This window comes from Sprattus sprattus (genome assembly GCF_963457725.1).
Source record: "Sprattus sprattus genome assembly, chromosome: 2".
Lineage (NCBI taxonomy): Eukaryota > Metazoa > Chordata > Actinopteri > Clupeiformes > Clupeidae > Sprattus > Sprattus sprattus.
The window spans coordinates 645,255-669,603 of record NC_137921.1 but is presented as its reverse complement, the minus strand read 5'-3'; the positions used below and the strand labels follow the sequence as shown (position 1 = coordinate 669,603).

The 24,349-nt window shown below is 43.7% G+C and overlaps 1 protein-coding gene across 1 annotated transcript in view; it reads right to left on the bottom strand.

Annotated features, from left to right (window-relative positions):
* The window catches only part of LOC308360431 (NACHT, LRR and PYD domains-containing protein 3-like), a gene marked incomplete at both ends in the record, with an annotated part of 26,933 nt that extends 3,567 nt beyond the window's left edge, over positions 1 to 23,366 (bottom strand). Inside the window, 5 exons of the mRNA XM_080832350.1 lie at positions 7,463 to 9,271; positions 11,295 to 11,411; positions 12,625 to 12,687; positions 13,027 to 13,143; positions 23,323 to 23,366. Of these exons, the coding sequence (XP_080688476.1) occupies positions 7,463 to 9,271; positions 11,295 to 11,411; positions 12,625 to 12,687; positions 13,027 to 13,143; positions 23,323 to 23,366 (2,150 nt within the window). The remainder of the gene's footprint in view (positions 1 to 7,462; positions 9,272 to 11,294; positions 11,412 to 12,624; positions 12,688 to 13,026; positions 13,144 to 23,322) is intronic.
* Between the last annotated feature and the right edge of the window lie 983 nt (positions 23,367 to 24,349).

The following is a 24,349-nucleotide window of genomic DNA, read 5'->3' as shown; positions in this document are numbered from 1 at the left end:
TCTCATGTTTGAAGCAACACACACACACACACACACACACACACACACACACACACACACACACACACACACACACACACACACATAGACTAAACCTACTCATATGGACACATCATGGACTGTTGACATTCACACACCAAAACACTCATGGTCTGAAGGCCAACTTGTTCTGCTGGACACTCCTTTACCACACTCTCATGTTTGAAGCAACACACACACACACACACACACACACACACACACACAAACACACACACACATAGACTAAACCTACTCATATGGACACATCATGGACTGTTGACATTCACACACCAAAACACACATGGTCTGAAGGCCAACTTGTTCTGTTGGACACTCCTTTACCACACTCTCATGTTTGAAGCAATGCTTCAAGGGACTGAATATATAGTTTGATATGTATGACTCCTTTGTTGGTTAGTTTTGAAATGATTGAAAAGGTTCATGAATGTTGCCCTTAAAGCTGAGTGAACTAAGGACATTGTTTGTCTTGTGTTCTCAAGTTGCACCTCTACAGAGTCGAATTTATGTTTAATAACTTGAGATTCTGAGTTGAAGCCAAATCTGTTACAATGAAGGCAACTGCTAGCTAGATAGATAGATAATGTAGGCAACTGCTAGCTAGCTACTTGCTCAAATTCAAACGACTTCTCTAAACTGGCAAGCTTGGAGCAGGCTCTGTTCAATGATTGGCTCAGGGGGCGGGAGGCGGGATGCGCCTTCCAGGCAGCTGCTGCCTTGAAGTCAGCGGTGAGGGCTCAAAACACCATTAAGCTGCAAGCCATCACGCGTGCTATGCATGTCAGCAAATATGTTCTCAATAGCATGTTTGAAGTAGGCTACAGCCGAACCCTCGTTCTGTTTTGATCAACAGTAATCGAGTTGATACGCGTGTCTTCATGTCTGATCAATACGCAACTATGAGGTGCGTGGATGGACAGAGCGGCCAGCTGCCAATCACTCAATTACTCAACCTGTGTATGCATCCTGACTTCATCAGTCGCCGGTGATTTTGAAGATTCCATTTTCAGTATTCATGGCTTTCAATGTATTAAAATATCTGCTTTGTTGAGGACCTACACAGGTGTAGGCTATTATTTGATTTGTCTACCCGTTTGAACGAGTACCAGTAGACCCCGGGGCCTCGGGAGAGGCAGACAACAGCATTGGTTTATCAATGAAAGCTCAGCTCATTCTGAAGAGAGCAGATAGATTTGTGTTGCATCTAAAATATAATAATATTAATATTATCATTGATAAACCATTGCGGTTGTAAACTGTCTACTGCTGCAACGTGCACGAATACACCTGTACAAATGCAAATGAAATGTCAGCTAAAAATGCTGACAAAAGTTTGATTAACGATTTCCAACGCAGCCTCCATTGGTGCGCCAGTTAAACACACTATTGAACATATTTGTGGACAGCTTTAATAATAAAAACAAAAAGAATGGTATGAAGGTTCGTATAATATAAAATGAAAAGTAACAATAGAGAATTTCATAATTTGTGTGTTCCATTTCTGACCACTGGTTAGTTCTATATTCTATTGATATACATTTCAGTAGTTTGCATGTATATATGTAAAGAGGTAAACCTTGATTATATTTAAACCATACATGATTGCACAATGGGGCTTGGACTATTGTCAATCTATTAGCCTATCTATTTTAATCTGAAGTGGAGGCAAAATTATTTACTCAAGCATAGCCTCCATTATTTATCAAATGGTAAAAAAAAGAAAAATACAAAGCTAATAAGGTGACACGGTAACACAGACTGAGCAAAAAAATAATAATTTGCGCTTAAGACCCATTTTTGGAAAAAACCCTGCAGTGGTCCAAAAGCACTCTCACTCAGTGGCGAAACCACTGGGGTGGCAAGGGGTAGCAGCTGCCACCCTAAAAAAAATTGCTTGCCACCCCACTTGCCATCCAGGTCAGAAGTGTCTCCTAAAATATAGTCTATATTTATTGAATGGTATTATATTTTTTCAACTCAAGCTGTTCATCTCTTTGGTAACTTGTTATAAAATCTTTAAGTTCCCCCTCCCCTGTAAAATGGTTGAGTTCATGAGTCCGCTTTGCTCTCACCGTTATTGCCCATCTGCTGCTCCAGTCCAGTGTGGAAATAAACGGTTTGAAAGCATTTGAGAAGCCAAAAACAAACTGGAGACAAGCCTACTGTAGGCTTGCAGTGCTGAAAGAATGTACAGTACTGCTGAATCGTGAATAAAGCTAACGTGATGGGATGTCATATGTGATAAACAGTTCCGTTGTAATTTCAATCGTGTATTTAATTGCTAGCTTGCAAAAGTCTGTAGCATACAGTAGCTAGCTCGCTATACAGCTTGCTTGTGCTAACTAGCCTTGGAGTTACCACTGTCAGCTTAGCTAACTAACGTCTTTAGTACAGTAAGGTGGACTGCTAGAAAATGTAAAAGCAGTTTTTATTTTCATTACGAATGTAACCTACTTGTTAAGCTATTCCGAAAATCAGATTTTAGATACCACTATTGTGTTTTTAAGGTACTCCGTCATGTAGCCTACAGTAAACTCAGTAGGCTAACAGTAAAATGTTCTTGTGTCCACCCAATCTTTCGCTAGCTAGTTAGTCTAGCTTTGGTATAAATCATTTTGTATGTGATAACCTAATAAATACAGAACAAGCCATTAGAAATTCAATTGGCCATTAAGAAAAGTATTTGTCATTGGGAAATATGTCATACGTCAATATGACACCAGGCATGTGTGTGTGTGTGATATGCCACCCTTGAATTTCAACTTGCCACCCTTCTGCCACCCCAGGTAAAATTTTCTAGAATCGCCACTGATCTCATTACCCTTTGTTTTCCAAAAGCACTTTAAGTACCCTCTGTTCCAATAGCATACAGAAGACAGTCAATATATTTAGCAGGCGGTTTTGTCTTTGACAACCATTGTGCCACCATACAAGAATTTGAAGAAAGAATAGAAAAAGAAAGCCTTTATTGTCATTGTATTCTCATACAACGTCATTTCAATTAAAGGAGGTATGTTTCATTCACCATACGATTGTGTGCATGTTATTTTAACAGGTCTTGCGAACCACAACAAATTGAACAAATTCCCTGTCCCGAAAATCTTTCCTACACCATATTTTTATTGACCAGCAGGTGGAGTGGAGACGCTACACGTTCAGGGGTTAGTGGTGGTGTGTTACTGCCTTTTAACATAAATATCCTATATAAAGGCTAGATGTCTCACGTGGAGTCTTGAACGTCCGCACAGGAGGCCATCTTGTGACAGGATAGCTTCCTGGAGGGATCAGTGGTACGTTAGGTAACGTCAGTGATCTTCACAATCGTTTACACTCTTATCTCGCTGAAATCTTGATGGATTTACAATTGCTTTGGTTTCTTACAAACGTCATTACCGTGGTTATAATTATGGATGCTTGAACATGTTGAAATGTGCAGCTTAATTGTGTATCACGGCTAGTCTACTACTCAGTCATTTTGCATCAATTGGAGAGGCATAATTGTTCTTTCTTTTCAATATAACAATTAAGTTGCACATGATATAACTGAAGTTGCACATGATTTCCAATCGGGTTGGTTTGTTAAACATCTTACATTATGATTTTGACAGGAAATTGCTGACTTTATTGCCAGTGAAGAGTTGTGTGCAGCCTATGGATGCTCTATTGAACGTTCTCTCGAAACAAGATCCTGTTGCCATTCTGTATGCTGAGTTTCAGTAGCCTAGATAATGATTTTACATAAATAGCTTGTGCATGTGTGTATTTATTGCACCTATCTGTTTTGTTCATATGAAAACCCATGTTTATAATTCTTCATAAGTATGCAGTGTCATAAATACATCTCTGTACAGGGTGGGGATTTCAACATAGAGCATTTATTGATGTATATTTGGGAAATCTTGGACCTATTTTAGAACATTATTATATTTTTTAGAACATAACATAATTATTCATAAGTATGCAGTGTCATAACTACATATCTTACATTTATAACAGAGCAATCCGTTTGAAAATCGGTTGAAAATTGAGCAAGTTCTGGTTATTTAAAAAGTACGTACCACTACCGATACAATGTTAAGGGTGAGCGAGCTCCCCTGTCGCAAAATGGCCGCCATGTGTGAACATTCGACTCCGTCAGCCAGAAACGCGGGCGAGACATCTAGCCTTTATATAGGATACCTTTGCTCTATAAGGCCACTTAAGGGTGGATCATAACAGTGTTCAATAACATTGCAAAAGCCAGTTTGGATCCAAAAGCACATGCCAGCCACCCAGGTAAGTTTTAGCATTCACACCTGGGCCCTGTTCGGCGTACAACTGAAGCTAAGATAATTAATTTAGCTCGCAACTGGAGATTAACTAGCTCGCTAAATGAGAACAGGCCAAGCCGGTCTGGCGACGGGCGCTAATTTATTTTAACCTCAAGTTAATTTATCTCGTCAGCTAAATTGCGCGTGCACGTCCTGCTTTAAAAGGCATGAAAGGTCGATAACCAAAACCAGGATTTTTTTGAACGGCATTATAGTCTAAACTCAAAGAAAAAGACTCATTTTTTTCTCCGCTAAGGCGGGATATGACCATGAACGCGTTATGAAGAATTCAAGACCATAATCATGTCAAAATTCATCACTGTCGCGAGTGCAACAGCATTAAAGAAACTGTCCATAGGCTGTCTAATTAGTGATATCTTTTCTTAACCCGAACATGTGACTTTGGTACAGCGGGCAGAGCGTAGGGGTTGCATGCAGTAAATCGCCGGTTCGATTCCCTTCACCTTCGTAAGAATTGTAGTTTTAAATCGCTTTGAATAAAACCGTCTGCTAAATGACTAAATGAAAATGTATTAATAAGAAATTCAATAAATTGAAGCAATCCAAATAAATTGTGTTTCTTTCTCTCTTCTTATCATGCACCCACCTTACCATCCACCTCCACCATCCACCATTCACTACCGCACAAACACTAGACACGTTTGCAAAACTAAACGTTTGCAATGATGTAAGTTAAAGTAGGTAAAACAACTTTAGCCAATATCTATTTGGGTTATGTGCTCAAATTTCCTGGGATCAAAGAAAACGTTAGTATTCATGTGCAAACTAAAAATCACGTCTCAGGCTGCATTATGAAAGTTATTTCGGGTTTATCAACTGTACCAATGTCTCAACTCTACTTTAGGCTACCACTGTCGGTGGTGCAATAAATGACTCGAGAAGGTCTTCAAAATTAATTATTCCTTGTCGGGTGGATCGGTAGCGCTCATACAAGAACTCATCATGATGGAAAAATGGATCTTCTTGGCGATCGCAAAGAACTCTTCCTACGCTAATCAAACTATGACTCCTTGTCAATGGGATCCCTCCTTTTGGTGTGGGTGTGGCAAGTTTAGCCAGCTAAACTTTGCTTAGCCTGCCCTGGAGCAGGCTAGGGCTAAGCGATTAATTACCATGGAAATTGAGCAAAAGTTGCTTCGGCGAATCCGCTAAAGCGGTGTTGTCTTATTTTAGCCTGGAGTTTAGCTCGCTAAACCGCTTAGCGAGTGTCGGCGAATAGTACCCAGAACTCAAAGAAACTGGAATTGGACTTTCTAATATAAACAGTGATTCTTGAGACTTGGGACAAAACATGTCCGTGACATAAATCACAGTTTTTTTTATCTTAAAATGTACGTAATATATTTTAAAAGCCTCACCAAACTCATCAACAGGACAAGGGTAGCACAACAAAGTGTGTTTTGTTGTTGTCTAACATTTTGTTTTTATTCTTAATGATATGATATGTGACCAGTACCTACAAAAACCCATGTCCGAAAGCAGGTCACATCACACTGCAATGCTTTAAAAAGTCTGAAAAGTGATATAAAATTGAACTTTATCTATATCATATGTTAATAACATAGTATTTATTTCACAAACATTAAAAAAAAATATTTTGAAACATTTTGAATTTACTTTCTGGTCAGTTGAACATGTGTCCAGAGTTTTCGTCAACACCATCAGACTTTTTTAAATTGGGAAAAAAAATCAGGAATAATTTAGGGCAGCTTTAACTCAAAGGACCCCTTTCCTTCCTCCTTGGTCTTCCTGGTGACATGAGAAAATTTGAGCTCTGGTAAGTTTTTAATAATACTTTGTTTTTCATATCTATTTACTAATATGCACACGTCACAACCATAGCGTATCAACTCCAAAATGGCTAAAGAGTCAACATTAGAGTAAAATGTTCTGCAATCTAGTGTTTATTTATATAGATTGGCTGGACCATGATCAACAGATGAAAAACAAGATGGCTCCTGTGAGAATCTTGTGTGATATAAGGAGAAATGTACTTTTTTTGTCAACACCATCAGACGTCAACACCATCAAAACACCATCAAACACCATCAACATTTGTGTCTGATGGTGTTGACTTTCTCTGATGGTGTTGACTAAGGCCATTTTAGTGTCCATTTTAAGCATTTTAATGCTGTTTATGCCAAAAATATCACTTCCTATGCATTTTTATTGCTATTTCAGTTTAATGTGTCGAATTAAATCTAGTTTAGATATAGAGTGTCAACTCCTTCAGATATATTTTTTATCGTTTTTTAAAGAAAATGGTATCTGTTTCATTCCTTGAAGGATATTTGTTCAAAGACTAACACATTTCCAATGTAGATGTGTATTTTTAATGCTTAAAAATGTCTCTGTTAAATCTGAAGGTTAAAGACAAATGTAATTCGTGATATGATTTCAATTCTACTCATTAAACATTGACTTCTTTGGCTCTAAACTTTAGTTTTTAATGATTTAAAGACCTGTTTACATTTTAAGGGGAACTGGGAAAACAAAGTAAAAATATTTCTGATAAGATCATTTCAAATAATTTCCATAAGTATATTTATGTTTATGATGGTGTTGATGAAAATCAAGTGCTGACCCAGCAAACATTCAATTAACATAAAAAATCTACAACTGGGAGGTTGAACCAAAACATGTTTGGATAGACAAAACTTCATTTGACATAAATGTAATCATATATTTTGGAAGTTATCCAAATATTTTTTGGGAAAATCAAAACCTGTTTTGTCCCTTATCTCAAGAATCACTGTAAAATGTGATACATTTGGTATACATCCAAGCCTGACATTAAAGATATTTACAGGAAAAGTATAATAAAGACAAATATTTTACATACTCAAAATGAGCCTAAAGTTAAGTTACCCATAGAAAACAACAAACAACTCACGTATAATATATTGTTAAGTGATTGACCTTCGATCCATATTAGACTGATGTGAGGTATGAACTGCAGTCAGGAGTGTTTGCTCTACTCTCAGTTAAGGAGAAATGTTCATTAACCAGGAATAAAGTCAACTAGTCAACACACACACACACACACACACACACACACACACACACACACACACACACAGTATATTACTCACGTAGCTGAAGTGGAAGGTGTGACCACTGGCACCAGCTTCTGCAGAACATCATCTGGACTGAGGAGTTCAGTCAGATCTTCCTCCGGTGTCTTCATGTACTTCTGCAGGTCAAACTCATCCAGCTGCTCCTTTGGAATCTCAAACTCAAATCTGCTAGTCTCCCACTTTCCTGGTAAGAGCATGTCTACATACAGAGTTCCTGAGCTCCTGTCAATGACCTCCACTACAGCATGGTGATTCAGCTCATTCAGACAGTAGAAGAGGTTGATCTTTCTGTCTGATTTAATCTGGTGTCTGATATTTCGTTTGACACACTGGACTGTTTGCTCAGAGCTCTGTGATTGGCTTCTTGTCTGTGGCAGAAGGTGACTTAAGAGATTCTGATTGGACTCCAGTGAGAGGCCCAGAAGGAAGCGGAGGAAAAGGTCCAGGTGTCCGTTCTCACTCTGTAAGGCCAGATCCACTGCAGTCTTGTGTAGGTCATGAAGTGTTGCAGCTCTGAACAGAGCAGAGAGCTGAGAGGTTTGCTGTTGGTCAGACATGTATCTCTCTCTGTTGCTGAAGCAGAGGAACACATATAAAGCTGCAAGAAACTCCTGAATGCTCAGATGCACAAAGCTGAACACAATCCCCTGGTACAGCCCAGACTCCTTTCTGAAGATCTGAGTACACACTCCTGAGTACACTGACGCTTCTGTTACATCAATGCCACACTCTCTCAGGTCTGCCTCATAGAAGATCAGATTGTCCTTCTCTAGCTGTTGAAAAGCCAGTTTCCCAAGTTTGAAAATCATCTCTTCGTCTCTCTCTTTTCTCACTGTGTACTTTTCATTCTTTATGCTTGTCTGAATGATCAGGAAGTGTGTGTACATTTGAGTCATAGTCTTTGGCATTTCTACACTCCCCGATTCATCTGATGTTCTCTCCACAACAGTGGCGGTAATCCAGGAGAAGACTGGAATGTGGCACATGATGTAGAGGCTCCTGGATGACTTCAGGTGTGTGATGGTTCTGCTGGCCAGGTTCTCATCACTGATTCTTTTCCTGAAGTACTCCTCTTTCTGTGGGTCACTGAAGCCCCTTATTTCTGTCACCTGGTCCACACACCTATGTGGGATCTGATTTGCTGCTGCTGGTCGGGTGGTGATCCAGAGGAGAGCAGAGGGAAGCAGATTCCCCTTGATGAGGTTTGTCAGCAGCACATCCACTGAGGCTGGCTCTGTCACATCACAACACCTTGGGTTGGAGCGGAAATCTAGAGGTAGTCGACACTCATCCAGACCATCAAAGATGAACATGACTCTGTACGTTGAACTGGTGATGATTGATTGATTTTCTGAGAAAAAGTGCTTCATGAAATCCACCAGACTGAGTTCCTTCTCCTTCATCAGGTTCAGCTCTCGGAAAGGAAGAGGAAATATGAAGTGGACATCCTGATTGGCTTTGCTTTCGGCCCAGTCCAGAATGAACTTCTGCACAGAGACTGTTTTTCCAATGCCAGCCACTCCCTTAGTCAGCACCGTTCTGATGTGTTTGTCTTGTCCAGGTAATGGTTTAAAGATGTCACTGCAGTTGATTGGTCTGCCTGATGCTGCTTCACTCCAGGATGCTCTCTCTATCTGTCTGACCTCATGTTCATCATTGACCTCTCCTCTTCCCCCCTCTGTGATGTAGAGCTCTGTGTAGATCTTACTGAGGGGTGTGGGGTTTCTCTGTTTTGTGATTCCCTCAGCCAGACAATGAAACCTCTTCTGAAGATGGGATTTGTGGATCTGCAGCATTTCCACAGTTACTGAACCATGTTGGTATCTGTGTGTGAAAACAAAAAAACAAATATTAAATAACTTGTTACTGTAATATCAGTTTAAATGTAGTGTTTGCACAGCACTATCAGTCAAGCAGGAATGTAGTCTATAACTGCCACTCTGTCTGAAGAGTTTCCCCCTAATGTAGTATAACTGTCATTCTGTCTGAAGAGTTTCCCCCTAATGTAGTCTATATAACTGTCACTCTGTCTGAAGAGTTTCCCCCTAATGTAGTCTATATAACTGTCACTCTGTCTGAAGAGTTTCCCCCTAATGTAGACTATATAACTGCCACTCTGTCTGAAGAGTTTCCTCCTAATGTAGTCTATATAACTGCCAATCTGTCTGAAGAGTTTCCTCCTAATGTAGTCTATACAACTGCCACTCTGTTTGAAGAGTTTCCCCCTAATGTAGACTATATAACTGCCTCTCTGTCTGAAGAGTTTCCTCCTAATGTAGTCTATACAACTGCCACTCTGTTTGAAGAGTTTCCCCCTAATGTAGACTATATAACTGCCACTCTGTCTGAAGAGTTTCCCCCTAATGTAGTCTATATAACTGCCACTCTGTCTGAAGAGTTTTATATAAACTACCCTCAGCACTGTGTCCCTATAATGCTCTTCTCTCATGTGTTTGCTGATGAACTGACTTGCTTCATATTTCCTCTCTCTCTGTCACTACATTTCACCTGCTGACACAGGAGGGCTGCTGGATTTGTGCTTGTAGCTCCAGATTATTATTATGTCTCTTTACTGACTTGCTCCTGCTCTGCTCAGAAACATCCACACACAGCTACACACACACACACACACACACACCTCAGGATGTTGGTGTTTACCAAGTTATGTGCAAATCTATACAAATGTAAAGGTTTCATGTTTGGTCTTGAATTGATCCTTCTGATGTGGTCACTATTCTGATCGTGGTTTCATTCTGAAGTACCTGCCATAGCTGTGTAATTAGACTAGTCCCACTGTAATCTCTGCCTGGGTGAATGTTATTTTAGGGGATTGGCTGCTGGCAAATGCATAGCAATGGGTCTTCAGGTACAAAACCGATAATTAGTTTGACCAATTTAGAGTATTTGGGCTTTCTTTCTCTTTCTTCTTCTTCTCTTTTCCTGCTGCTGTTTCTCCTCTCTTTGAGTGAGTGGATCCTCTCAAATAATGTTTTACTATATTTCATAATTTGGTAGATGTAATCATTTCAATTCCATAAGTTGGAAACATTTTGTCTACCCGTTGCTTTTGCAAACTCTTAGAAAACTGGTTTGGACAGAATTGTTATTCCTTGTTCTCACTACTGCATTTGTAAGTACAGAGAAATGTACTGAAATTGCTCAACAAGCATTAATGAGGAGTAAAAGAGCTCTCTACACACCAACAAAAATGTATCTGAAGTTTGTGTAAAACAAAAACAAAACAAAAACACGAAGGTGAAAATGACCCAAATCCTATTTTGTCTGCAAAACTATGCCAAAACTATAACATGTTATGCAATGTCAAGGAATATTACTGATTTACAACAATCCAATGGAAAATATTTATTTGATTTCAAATATTTCCACATTCAAACATTTCTTTCTTTAACTATATTAATTTACTTATGAAGCCATATTGATTTGAACAGCAAAGACAGAGATGACAAGTCAGCCTCGGGTCTACCTCATACTGCCACCTTCTGACAATATGGTGGTACTGCAATGATCAATACTACATTTTGAAAAACCTACAAAATAAACTGAAATGGTTCTCAAGATCAGTTCTAGGATTTCACCCTTAGGGAGAGTTAGCTCCTTGTGACACTGAAAGTTCACATTGTCAAAGAATGAATGTTGTCCGTCTCCTTTAATATCTAGATGGATACTAGATATTAAAGAAATATTTAAAACTGCCCATCTCATATAAATATCTAGAACAAAAAAACTAGGCAGTCAAACACATTTGTACACTTCAATACTTCAGGTGTACTTCAAATGACTGTATGGATGATTGTATTTCCTGTGGAAAGTCCTCATTCCTACTCACCTCTGACCAGCAGGAACACCTCCTTCTGCAAAATTAAGTGGAGTATCCATGGACTGGTCACTCTTCATGGACACACAGCTCGGTACAGGAGAGTGTGATCTCTTCTGCTGGATGGAGCTGTATTTTCCACACACACGCGTACGTGCACACAGACCCACACACACACACACACACACACACACACACACACACACACACACACGGGCACCTTTACAGGTCATATATTCTGTATACATATAATGTTTACTTGTCAGGGCTGAAGTCCTAATACAAATAAAAAATGTAATACAAATAGAACTGCCCATCTCATATGATATCTAGCATAAATAAGACAAATCAAAAACCTTTGGTACACTTTTATACTTCAGGTGCACTTCAATTGACTTTATGGATGATTGTATTTCCTGTGGAAAGTCCTCATTACTACTCACCTCTGACCAGCAGGAACACCTCCTTCTGCAAAGCGAAGTGGAAGATCCATGGACTGGTCACTCTTCATGGACAAACAGCTTGGAACGGGAGAGTGTGATCTCTTCTGCAGGATAAGGCTATATTTTACACACACACACACACACACACACACACACACACACAAACACAAACACGCACACACCAACACACCAACACACAAACACACACAAACATATTCTGATTATTGATACATCTTATTTTCTCCAGGCATTCTGATAGTTCTTTCAGGATATTTTTTTACTAAAAAAATGAAGTCGTTAACTCTCATTAGAAAGTGTGGTTGTATTGGTAAATTGCATGTAGTCTGGGAGAGTTATGAAAAATGTGTGTAAACAAAATACCAAACTGTTAAGTTTTACTTTTGGGATGTAAAGATTTCAAAGAACATCTCTGTTTGATGGAACACCACTTGAGACCTTTAGCAAAGTCTGGTAAACTTGGTTGGGACATAATTGTCATACCTATTGGTGTTTATCAGCTGAGCTAAAAGTGGAGTTGGATTCAGTTTCATTTTGTTTGCAGCAACAGACTTACATAAATCCATCAGGACGACACTATTCTAGTTCTAGCATTTCACCCTTAGGGGGGCTCAGCTGCTTCTGACAATGTGAAGGTTAATATTGTCAATACATTCATTTTGTCCATCTCCTTTACAGGTCATACATAAAAATAACTGCCTGTCTCAAATAAATGTCTAGCTCAAAAGACAAGTCAAACACATTTGTACACTTTAATACTTCAGGTGTACTTCAAATAACTGTATGGATGATTGTATTTCCTGTGGAAAGTCCTCATTACTACTCGACTCTGACCAGCAGGAACACCTCCTTCTGCAAAATTAAATGGAGTATCCATGGACTGGTCACTCTTCATGGACACACAGCTGGGTACGGGAGAGTGTGATCTCTTCTGCTGGATGGAGCTGTATTTTCCACACACACGCGTATGTGCACACAGACACACACACACACACACACACACACACACACACACACACACACACACACACACACACACACACACACACACACACACACACATGGACACCTTTACAGGTCATACATTCTGTATACATATAATGTTTACTTGTCAAGTCGCAATACAAATTAAAAATGTAATAAAAATAGAACTGCCCATCTCATATGATATCTAGCATATAAGACAAATCAAAAACCTTTGGTACACTTTTATAATTCAGGTGTACTTCAAATGATTGTATGGATGATTGTATTTCCTGTTGAAAGTCCTCATTACTACTCACCTCTGACCAGCAGGAACACCTCCTTCTGATAAGTTAACTGGATGATCCATGGACTGGTCACTCTTCATGGACACACAGCTCGGTACGGGAGAGTGTGATCTGATCTGCTGGATGGAGCTGTATTTTCCACACACACAAACACACACACACACATACTCACACATTTGTACACTTTTATACTTCAGGTGTACTTCAAATGACTGTTTGGATAATTGTATATCTTGTGGAATGTCCTCATTACTACTCACCTCTCTCCAGCAGGAACATGTGATCTCTTCTGATAGATGGAGCTGTATTTGACAAAAAAATACACACACACACACACACACACACACACACACACACACACACACACACACACACACACACACACAGATTATTGATTTGTTTCAGTTTCTCCAGGTATTCTGATAGGGTAAGGGTGCTTTCATGATTTATTTTTTCTTTTCATGCATTCAAATGTGTAATTTTATTCTATTTTGTTTCTTGATTGTTATGTGTTGTACAAATACGATGTCGACATTTTTAGGGAACAGCTCTGTTTGATTGAACGCCACTTGAGAACTTTAGCAAAGCTTGGGGAAATTGGTTTGGACAGAATTGTCATACCTATTTGTGATGTATTGGTAATTGCATTGACACACCACACCAGTAGGGGATGCTATGCTATGTTAAATAGTAGATGTATGCATTAAGAAATAAACCAGTGTAGAACTATAACAAAATGTGGTCAGTCGTCACTCAGAGTTGTCTTGCATACTGACGCTATATAAGTGAATACATTCCCTATAGCATTGACTAAGAAAGTCATTACACTATTGGTGTTGATCAGCTGAGCTAAAAGTGGTCTAAAATTATAGATGGGTAAGCATTTTTAGAGATTCAGTTGAATTCAATTTCATTCTGCTTGCAGCTACTGACTTGAACACAATCAAAATATGTGCCAAATATCTGATTGAGACAAATTGCCATTACATAAATACAAATGTTATTTAATTTCTGATTGGTCCAGTTGCTACACACTACTGGTCTACTGTGGGTTGGGTTCTACTTTCTGATTGGCTGCCAAATGAAAACAAAAGACACTCAGTTATCTGTCATCTAATCAGCTTCAGTTGCCAGGCAGAAATCATGCTAACAGGTTGTATCCCACACACCCACAGATACTTGCATTTTCTTCACTTATTTGTACTTCATAACTTTTATTTTTTACAAATAAATAATATGTATAATTAGTTATTATTATTGTTGTTGTCATCATCATCATTATTATTATTATTATTATTATTATTGTTATTATTACAACTAATATAATTTTGTATCATTATTGATGGTGTGAAAACAGAAAAAACTCAGATAGTAATAGTCATCTAATCAGCTGCTGTTGCCGGGCAGAAATTATGCTACTTTCCACACAAATGAAGAGATACAGCAGGAAAGTGATGATTTTATCCCACACACTCACAGACATTTATTCTGCTTTTAGTTGTGCATTATGTAAGTTAGTCTCTATTCAATTGTCCTACTACCTATTATTACCATTTATATGGTTTTACTTATTTTACTTATTTAAGCTGATGAATGCAATGAAAGATGTATAACACTAATTAACAAACAAACAAATATAAAAGTAAAATATAGCTGCAAGCAGCAATGGAGGGTTCATGCAGCGATTCGGCCAAATTCGATTGGCTGTTGAAGGCGAATGCTTTCAGAGCGCAATGCAGTGATAAAGCATGGTCTTTAGAAAGTCTGTGCCAATTTTGGTGAAGATCGGATCAAATTTGCGACCTGTGCAAACTTTTAAGTGTTTTGGATTAAATTAAGGTCAAAGGTCACCAAATGTATTGATTGTCCCCCAGATGGGGTCAGCAGTCCATGTACCAAGTTTGGTTTTGATACATTTCAGGGTTGCCGAGATATGAGCTCACTTCCTAATTCGATTGGCTGCTACTGGCGAACGCTTTCATCAATTGTTCCATTAACTTATGCAGTTATAAGGCATGGTCTAATGATTTTGGTGAACATCAGATCAAATTTGTGACCTGTGTTTGCTTTTTAGTGTTTTTGACTAAATTCAATATGGCGCCCTGATCAATTCTGATAATGTCACATATTTGCATGTGTCAATCTAAAGACCTCCAAGAGCATGTATAGATCCCACTAGTAAGTTGAAATTCCAAACACGTCAACAGCTACAGGCCAAAATGCATTTTTGCTAATTACAGCGCCACCTAGAGGTCAAAGGTCACCAATTTTTTTAAGCGTCTTCCTGATGAGGTAAGCGGTCCATGTAGTAAGTTTGGTCTTGATACATGAAATCGTTGCTGAGATATGGGCCCACGTCCTGTCTGGCGACTTCGTCACAAACTTTGATTGGCTGTCACGGGTGAACGGTTTTAGTTGCGAAGATGTAGTACCACAACTTTTGTGAGGCTTGGTCTGAAGATGATGTGTGTCAAGTTTGGTATTGATCGGACAAAAATTGTGACCTGTGAAAAATTTTGAAGGTTTTTGATAAAATCCAAAATGGCAGAAAATCCATCATGGCGCAAAATTACGTCATAGGGTGCGTTGAACTCGTGCTGGTCCAAGGATTCCAAGGATGCCTCATTTTTGAAAATCGGGCCAACGGGTCAAAAGTTACGTGTGTGAACGTACGTCCAACTTTGACCTGTTGGTGGCGCTAGAGCGCTACATCTGCCTACATGAAACTTGGTGAAATGAATCATGGGACTGTCCCCAATCAGTGTGCCAAATTTCACAACTTTTTACCAGACGGTTCTATGGGCTGCCATAGGATCCCAGCACAGAATCATAATAATAAGAACAAACAGAAACACAATAGGTTTCTGCAGCTTCGCTGCATGAACCCTAATAAAGAAATTATACATGTTAATTAGGATCTATTTCGACCTCACTCAGACCGTCACCACGGTCTACACCATGAATGATACCTCTTCTCGTTACCTATCTCGAGACCATAATACCAAAAGGGTCATGTGAGTGACCGGGGCTGACCCCGCAGCATAAAGCACGTCCGGGGACACGCCCCCTTTCTCTTGCCTTTCTCGCCTCATCTCGGACCGGTAAGTGTGTTAAGGAAATTTCCCTTGGCTGTTTGGACTCCACGATAGATCAATCCGTTCCTTCGCGGCAGGCGCCTAGTGTCCCTGTGGATTGTGTGGTAAGTCCGTATCTTATTGTATTGTCAGAGTTGGGCAGTGGGAATTGTTTGTTGACTTCCCTCGTGCGGTAAGTAGTGTATTCGTGCACAGTAAAACTTTGTTTGCTAGGCCGTAGTTGTGCTCAACACTTCTTAAGAGCCTGCGTTTTTCGTTTGTTTAAGAGGTGCGTTCGCGCACAGTAAGCCTTGCTGTTTGCTAGCGTATTATCGTGCCCACTCGGTGAGCCTGTTTCTTTGTTAATTAGGCAGTGCGTTCGCGCACAGTAAGCCTTGCTGTTTGCTAGCGTATTATCGTGCCCACTCGGTGAGCCTGTTTCTTTGTTAATTAAGCAGTGCGTTCGCGCACAGTAAACCTTGCTGTTTGCTACTGTATTATGGTGCCCACTCGGTGAGCCTGTTTCTTTTGTTTGATTAAGCAGTGCGTCCGCGCATGGTCAGCCTTCACTGTCGCCAGTCTACTGCTGGGTAAAGAAGCTTTATTTTTCATTTTAAGCTGATTTTGGTAAGTATACAGGTTGTTAGTCTCAACAGGAATATTATTATTATTATTCACAGTAGGCCTTTTTTGTTGTCTTCATAGGCAGTGTGTTCTGTTCTCAGCCCTAAACAGTGCTTCACAAAGCAGTGCATCCGTGCACAGTTAGTCTTGTTTTCTACCCATTTGGGCGTGGTGTGTCGTGTCTAGGCTGTGTGTCCGCACACAATAAGTCCTCCTGTTTTGGTGGCCCAAACAGTGCGTCCGCGTGCAGTGGGTGTTTAGTGGGGTTCTGTTGCATTAGCAGGGTGTTCGCACTCGGTAAGTCTACCTACTTGCTTACCTTGATAGGGCACTTGCTTGCAGTGTGCTCATAGCAGAGCCTTGAGATGGCTTCCCATGCCTGCTGATCCTGCTCGGCACCTATGGACCCTCGTGATGGCCATAGAGAATGCCCCATCTGCCTGGGGATAGCACATGTGACTGAGGATGTTGAGAACCCATGCGTGGCCGCTCTGGATCTCCCTTTGGACGAGCGGGCGCTGAGAGCAGAGAGGTTAGGGCAGGCTAAAACCCCGAGAGCGTCTTCCCCATCTCCCTCAGTCAGAGGGGGCAGGAAGGGTACTAGAGCGCAAAAGAGGCGCACAAGCGCACGTTCTGCTGGGGGTGAACTGGCACGCAGCGCGGCTAAGTCTTCCAAGAGGCAACGCGTAAGTGACCCCGTAACCCAGGAGCAAGCTCATCTTGAGATCTTGGCTGCCATAAAGGGCCTCTCAGAGAGGCTGGGTAAGGTGGAAGCGCACGTTACCACAGGTAGTGGCTCCGTCGCTCTGTGTGAACCCTCTCACGAGGTGTTGCCCTCATATCAGGGTGAGAGTGCTGAGCAAGAGGACATTTTGTCTTTGTATGCACAGGAATCTCTGCTTGACACTAGTGTAGTGACTGAGCAGGAGAGGCACACGTCTTCGCTGGCGGGTGCGGGCTCTACTCATGAGAGCACAGGAGAGGGCGAGTTTTCAGCCACAGATGTCCTGTCAAGGGTCCTCTCTGCGGCAAGGGTTGTGGGTCTGAGTGCGCCGGTTGAAGCCCAGGCTCCAGCCCAGGGGGTCTGGGCTGGCATTTCCAAGTCCCAGCCTGTCATCTCTGTCCCGGCGGCGCCGGATTACTTGCAGATGCTTAAGAGGTCATGGAATAATCCAACGGCCCCACCGCAGTTTAACCCTGGGTGTCGCAGGTTGACTAAAGACCAGCTTGAGGTAGGCTCAGGCCTGACGGACATGCCACCAGTCGAGCGGGAGATAGCGGCCCTGACATCTCTTGGCCCAGCTCGGGTGACTGCTGACCCCAGGTGCCCAGTCAGGGAGTGCCATAAGACGGACACCCTTGTGTGCCGTTCCTACAATGCGACTGCACGGGCGGCACGCTCTGGTAATGCGCTGGCCATCTTGTTGGCAGCGATCAGGAAGACTGTTAATCCAGAGGATCAGGACACCATGTCGCTGGTGGATTCTGCGCTCATCACCCACTCCCAGCTCACCAGGGACATTGGCGCTGCCATGTCCTCAGCGGTGTTGGCACGCAGGCAGATCTGGCTGGCACAGACCTCCCTTCCAGAGAGTGTGAGGAAGGACCTGATCAAGATGGTAGTGATGCCGGGGAAAGTGTTCCATCCCGACTCTCAGGGTGTCTTCGACTCGGCTGAGCAGTCACGACAAACGAGAGAGTCAGTTCGTCTGACCTTTGGCAGGGCGGCCGCTACGTCATACCGGCACAGAGGCCCTTACCCTACACCTTTTCAGTCCCGTGCTAGCGGCACTGGCAGGGGACAGTTCGTGGAGCCTGCAGTCCCTAGGGGCGGAAGACCCCCACAGCGGCAGCCGGCACACCAGCTGCGTTTTTTCCCCAGGGCATCACCCCAGAAGCAGCAACCCACCAAGGCTGCAGGCTCTCGGGGTAGAGCCTCCTAGCGGTGTGAAGCCGCCTGCCTTAGCCGTTTCCCAGCTATGCCTGAGCAGCTGGGTAGAGAGCGTGTCAGACCAATGGGTGCTGGCTACAGTGGCGAACGGCTACAGGATTCAATTTCGGCGGCGCCCCCCTCCCTTCTCTGGGGTTCTGATGACCGTGGTCAAAGACCCAGTTCAGGCAGAAGTTTTAAATGGAGAGATTTTAACCCTTCTGGAGAAGGAAGCTGTCGAGAGGGTAAACTCCGACAGACAGCGCGCTGGGTTTTATTCCAAGTATTTTATAGTTCCGAAAAAGGACGGAGGTCTGCGCCCGATCCTAGACCTAAGGCGTCTAAACAGGTTCGTAAAAGCGCTGCCATTCAAAATGCTGACCACACAGCAAATTTTAATGTCCGTCGAAGACGGGGAGTGGTTCACGTCCCTCGACTTGAAGGACGCGTACTTTCACGTGCCGATTTGCCCACTCCACAGACCTTTCCTAAGGTTTGCTTTCCGTGGACAGGCTTACCAGTTCAGGGTTCTGCCCTTCGGCCTGTCTCTCTCGCCAAGAGTTTTTACAAGGGTGGTGGCAGCAGCCTTGTCCCCCCTCCAGGCATCAGGCGTGAAGATCCTGCCTTACTTGGACGATTGGTTAATCTGCGCCCCAGATCGCGCCCAAGTCCTGAAAGACACAGACAGTGTCATCCAGCATGTACAGAGCCTAGGGTTCAGGGTGAACCTGGAGAAAAGCAACCTCCGTCCCACACAGAACATAACGTTTGTGGGACTGCAACTAAACTCTGTCACAATGCGGGCCTCGCTAACCCCACAGAGGGTGTCCAAGCTCCTAGCGCTGGTGAGCCGGTTCCGTCTTGGCAGACGTCTGGAGCTGGTGGAGTATCAGAGGTTGCTGGGTACTATGTCGGCGGCAGCTGCAGTGGTCCCACTAGGCCTCCTCAGAGCTCGGCCGTTGCAGAGGTGGTTGAATGCGTTCAACCTTCATCCCCTGCGAGACCGGCGGGTGAAACTCAAGGTCACAAGGCCATTCAGGCACGCACTACGTCCTTGGAGAGACATGGCCCTCCTAGGTCATGGGGCCCCACTGGGGAACATCCCATCCCGCAGGGCGGTTGTGACGACAGACGCTTCCCAAACCGGTTGGGGTGCAGTTTGGGAAGGCAGGACAGTGCGGGGTACATGGGATTCCCGCTGGAGTGGCGAGCACATAAACGTGCTGGAGCTGAGGGCAGCCCATCTTGCCCTCATGGAACTTCTCCCCCTTATCCGGGGCAGACATGTCCTAGTGAGATCGGACAACTCCTCCACGGTGTACCACATAAATCACCAAGGGGGCACCAGGTCCCTGCGCAGCCTCCAGGTAGCCTGGAAACTTCTGGTGTGGGCCTTTGCCCGTCTGGCATCCCTGAGAGCAGTGTACATTCCGGGGGTGCAGAACCGAGCGGCAGACCTCCTGTCCAGGACTGGCCCTCTCCCGGGCGAGTGGAGACTGCACCCGAGTGTGGTAGCGCAACTGTGGTCTCAGTTCAGCAGAGCTCGGGTCGACCTGTTTGCGTCGTCAGAGACGACTCACTGCGACAGGTGGTTCTCCATGAGGGACCAATGGGCACCTCTGGGCCAGGATGCTCTGTCCCAAGACTGGCCGCTGTGCCAGCTTTATGCTTTCCCTCCTCTTCCCCTGATCCCCTATGTCCTCCACAAGGTCCTCACAGGCCATTACAAGGTCCTGCTGATAGCTCCCAAGTGGCCAGGGAGATGGTGGTTCCCCGCTCTCCTCCGTCTGGTTCAGGGGCAGCCATGGCCCCTTCCAGTCAGGGCAGACCTCCTGTCTCAGGCAGGTGGTCAGATCTGGCACCCCAATCCAGCACCTCTCCAGCTGTGGGCGTGGCCACTCCTCAGCCCCTCCCGCAGGGGCTAGGGGAAGCAGTTATGCACACCCTAAGGAGTGCCAGGGCTCCCTCTACGCAGGTTTGCTACAGCCAGAAGTGGGGCGCATTCTTGGACTGGTGTAACATCAAACAGGTAGACCCAGTGACGTGTTCCGTGCACAGCATTTTGGGCTTCCTTCAGTCACTTCTGGACTTGGGAAGAGCGTCCAGTACTGTTAAAGTTTATGCAGAAGCCATTTCTTCCGGTCACCAGCCGGTCGATGGACAGACGGTTGGGAAACATCCCCTGGTCTCTCAATTTATCAAGGGGGCACGCCGCCTGCGGCCAGGCAGGGCGTTGAGAGCTCCATCATGGGACCTGGCCACTGTGCTGCACTCACTGGCTCTGGCCCCCTACGAGCCACTAGACCAGGCTGACCTTAAGTTTCTTACACAAAAAACAGTGTTTCTCCTTGCGATTTGTTCCGCTAAGAGGGTCAGCGAGCTTCATGCTCTGTCCGTCAGTGAGCCGTGTCTTCGGTGGAAGGCCGACTTCACTGGGGTGTCACTGTGGCCGAACCCATCCTTTCTCCCTAAAGTCGTGAACTCGCAGACGGTGAATCAGGTGATTGAGGTCAGCTCTTTCCACCCAGAACCCGCCCTACCTGGGGAGAACTTGGGGAGTCTGTGCCCGATAAGGGCGCTAAGAACCTATGTGGCACGTACGCAGTCTCTGAGGCACACCCATTCACAGCTGTTTGTCTGTTATGGCGCCAAACGGGGCAATCCTGTGTCCAAGCAGCGCCTGTCACACTGGGTGGTTGACACCATCGCACAGGCCTATGGCAGTCTAAGTCTGCCTGTTCCTGGTAACTTGGTGGCACACTCGACGAGAAGTATGGCCACCTCTTGGGCTGCTCTTAGAGGGGTTTCCGTAGCGGAAATCTGCGCAGCTGCCTCATGGAGTGCACCTTGCACTTTTGCGCGTTTTTATAGGGTCAATGTGGCAGCACCAGCTCCACTGAGCGAAGCGGTGCTTTCTGTGGCGAGGAGGTTGTAGAGGCGTAGTTCCTTGTCCCTCGCGACCTTGATGGTATGAGTCATCCATGGTGTAGACCGTGGTGACGGTCTGAGTGAGGTCGAAATAGATCGTAAGTTATGTCCATAACTATGGATCTATGAGACCGAACGATGACCGTCACCATCTCTTGTCGCTTGGGGCAGGCTGAGGCGTTCCAGGCAAGAGAAAGGGGGCGTGTCCCCGGACGTGCTTTATGCTGCGGGGTCAGCCCCGGTCACTCACATGACCCTTTTGGTATTATGGTCTCGAGATAGGTAACGAGAAGAGGTATCATTCATGGTGTAGACCGTGGTGACGGTCATCGTTCGGTCTCATAGATCCATAGTTATGGACATAACTTACGTTTCCTCCGGTAGTAGAGGAGAGGAGTATTATTCTTGTTCCATGGGAGTCAATGGCAGCCCCTAGAACCATATGGTAACTTTTTGTGAAATTTGGCACACTCATTAAGGACAGTCCCTTCTTCATTCACACCAATTTTCATGGCTCTCATTAGACCACTCTAGCGCCACCAACAGGTCAAAGTTGGACTTTTGTAACACACACAACTTTTGAACCGTATGACCGATTCTCAAAATTGAGGTACCAATGGATTCCCTAGATCAAGACGAATTCAACACACCCTATGGCGTCAATTTCCGGTTATATAGATTTTCCGCTATTTCCGGTTTTATCAAAAACCTTTGAAAGCCTTCTCCTCCTACAATTTTTGGCAAATCTTCTTCAAAATCACCAGAGATGATCTTCAGACCTAGCCTCACAAAATTTATGGAAAGAATTTTGATCCACACAACTGTTGGTCCGGTACAGCCACTCAAATTCAGCAGAAAAGTCGCCAAACAGGAAGTGAGGTCATATCTTGGCAAATCTTTGACAAATCAACACCAAACTTGATATGTCACTGGAAGACACTACAACATGTTCCAATGTGCAAAGGCAACTTCATATCTTGAAAAATGATTGATATAAAGCAAATTGGATAGATTGTTAACGCTAAAACAATGCTTTACACATCAACAGGTCAAAAAGTGATACTCTGATTGAATCACAAGTTCATGTGAAGACACTTGAGAATGTTTAGAACACAAATCTGAAACAAAAATGACTGTAAGATGAAAAGTAGATTTTTGGTGAATATTTGAAATACGCATGCTTGGCTTATTGCTAGGGTGTTTCTCAAGTCTGCCTCTCTGCCCCTGCCCCTCTGGTCTTGCGCGCGTGTGTGCTCCAGATTCTCTCTCACACACACACACACACACACACACACACACACACACACACACACACACACACACACACACACACACACACACACACACACACACACACACACACACACACACACACACACACACACACACACACACACACACACACACACACACACACACACACACACACACACACACACACACACACACACACAGGGACAGGGACAGGCTCCTTTGACACGTGGAAGCACACACACACAACATTTAAGGAAATGTAGGGATGAACACACCCCTTCTCACTCTTAGCTTGAAGCCATGGCCCTTGAGGATCTTCAAAGTAATGCATTTGAAATGTAATATCCCATTGGCAATTCTGCAGCATGGATCTTTCTATACAATGACAAATTGTCACAAAAATACATTTTTCCCTGGTTCGCAATGTCTGAAGGAGGAAACCGCCATCGCTGCTTGTTGCTATATTATATGATTGTTGTTGCGTTGTTGTTGTCTTACCCCAGAGGCCCATCATCATGGTTCTCTTCTTCACTGGAACTCATTTTGGGGCAAATGCACCCCTTTTCCTGGGATACCCCTCTCCTGGTATTACACTGGAGAATGGGAGAGAAAGACAGACATACACAGAGTGTCACAAAGTGTAACCAAAACTAATCTGCAGGAGTTGGTCAGCTAGTGGTGCCCAGAGTTGAACCTAAACAGGGTGAGATAGCATTTAGACGTTATGCTGCCCACTGCTGGAACCAGCTCCCCAAGGGGGTCAGATCTGCCCCAACGCTAACCTGTTTTAAAAAGAAGCTCAAACCCGCCTTATTGTCCACTGCCTTCAATGAATCAGTTGGCTTTATGTTTAGTGAACACACACTAATGTACTGCTATTATTGTTGTCTTTGTAATACTTGCACAGAATCTGGACCTTTATTTGTCTGGCCTCACTAATCAGAGATCATGCACTGATGCATCTCTTCAACTCCTCACTAATCAGAGATCATGCACTGATGCATGTCTTCAGCTCCTCACTAATCAGAGATCATGCACTGATGCATGTCTTCAGCTCCTCACTAATCAGAGATCATGCACTGATGCATGTCTTCAGCTCCTCACTAATCAGAGATCATGCACTGATGCATGTCTTCAGCTCCTCACTAATCAGAGATCATGCACTGATGCATGTCTCCGGCTCCTGACTAATCAGAGATCATGCACTAATGCATGTCTTCAGCTCCTCACTAATCAGAGATCATGCACTGATGCATGTCTTCAGCTCCTCACTAATCTTTTGCCTTCAATGACAAAATCTCCAAAATCAACAGCTCCCTGACTGCCGTCGCCATCAACACTATCACCCCCCCCACCCCTGACCCCCCCCCTCCCCCTGACCACCCACCCTCCCCTCCCCTCACCGCCTTTTCCCCTGTTGACTCCTCTCACATCTTAGACATCATCACTGCCTCTAAAACCACCACCTGCTCTCTTGACCCCCTCCCAACGACCCTAACCAAGGCCTGCCTCCCTGCTCTCATCC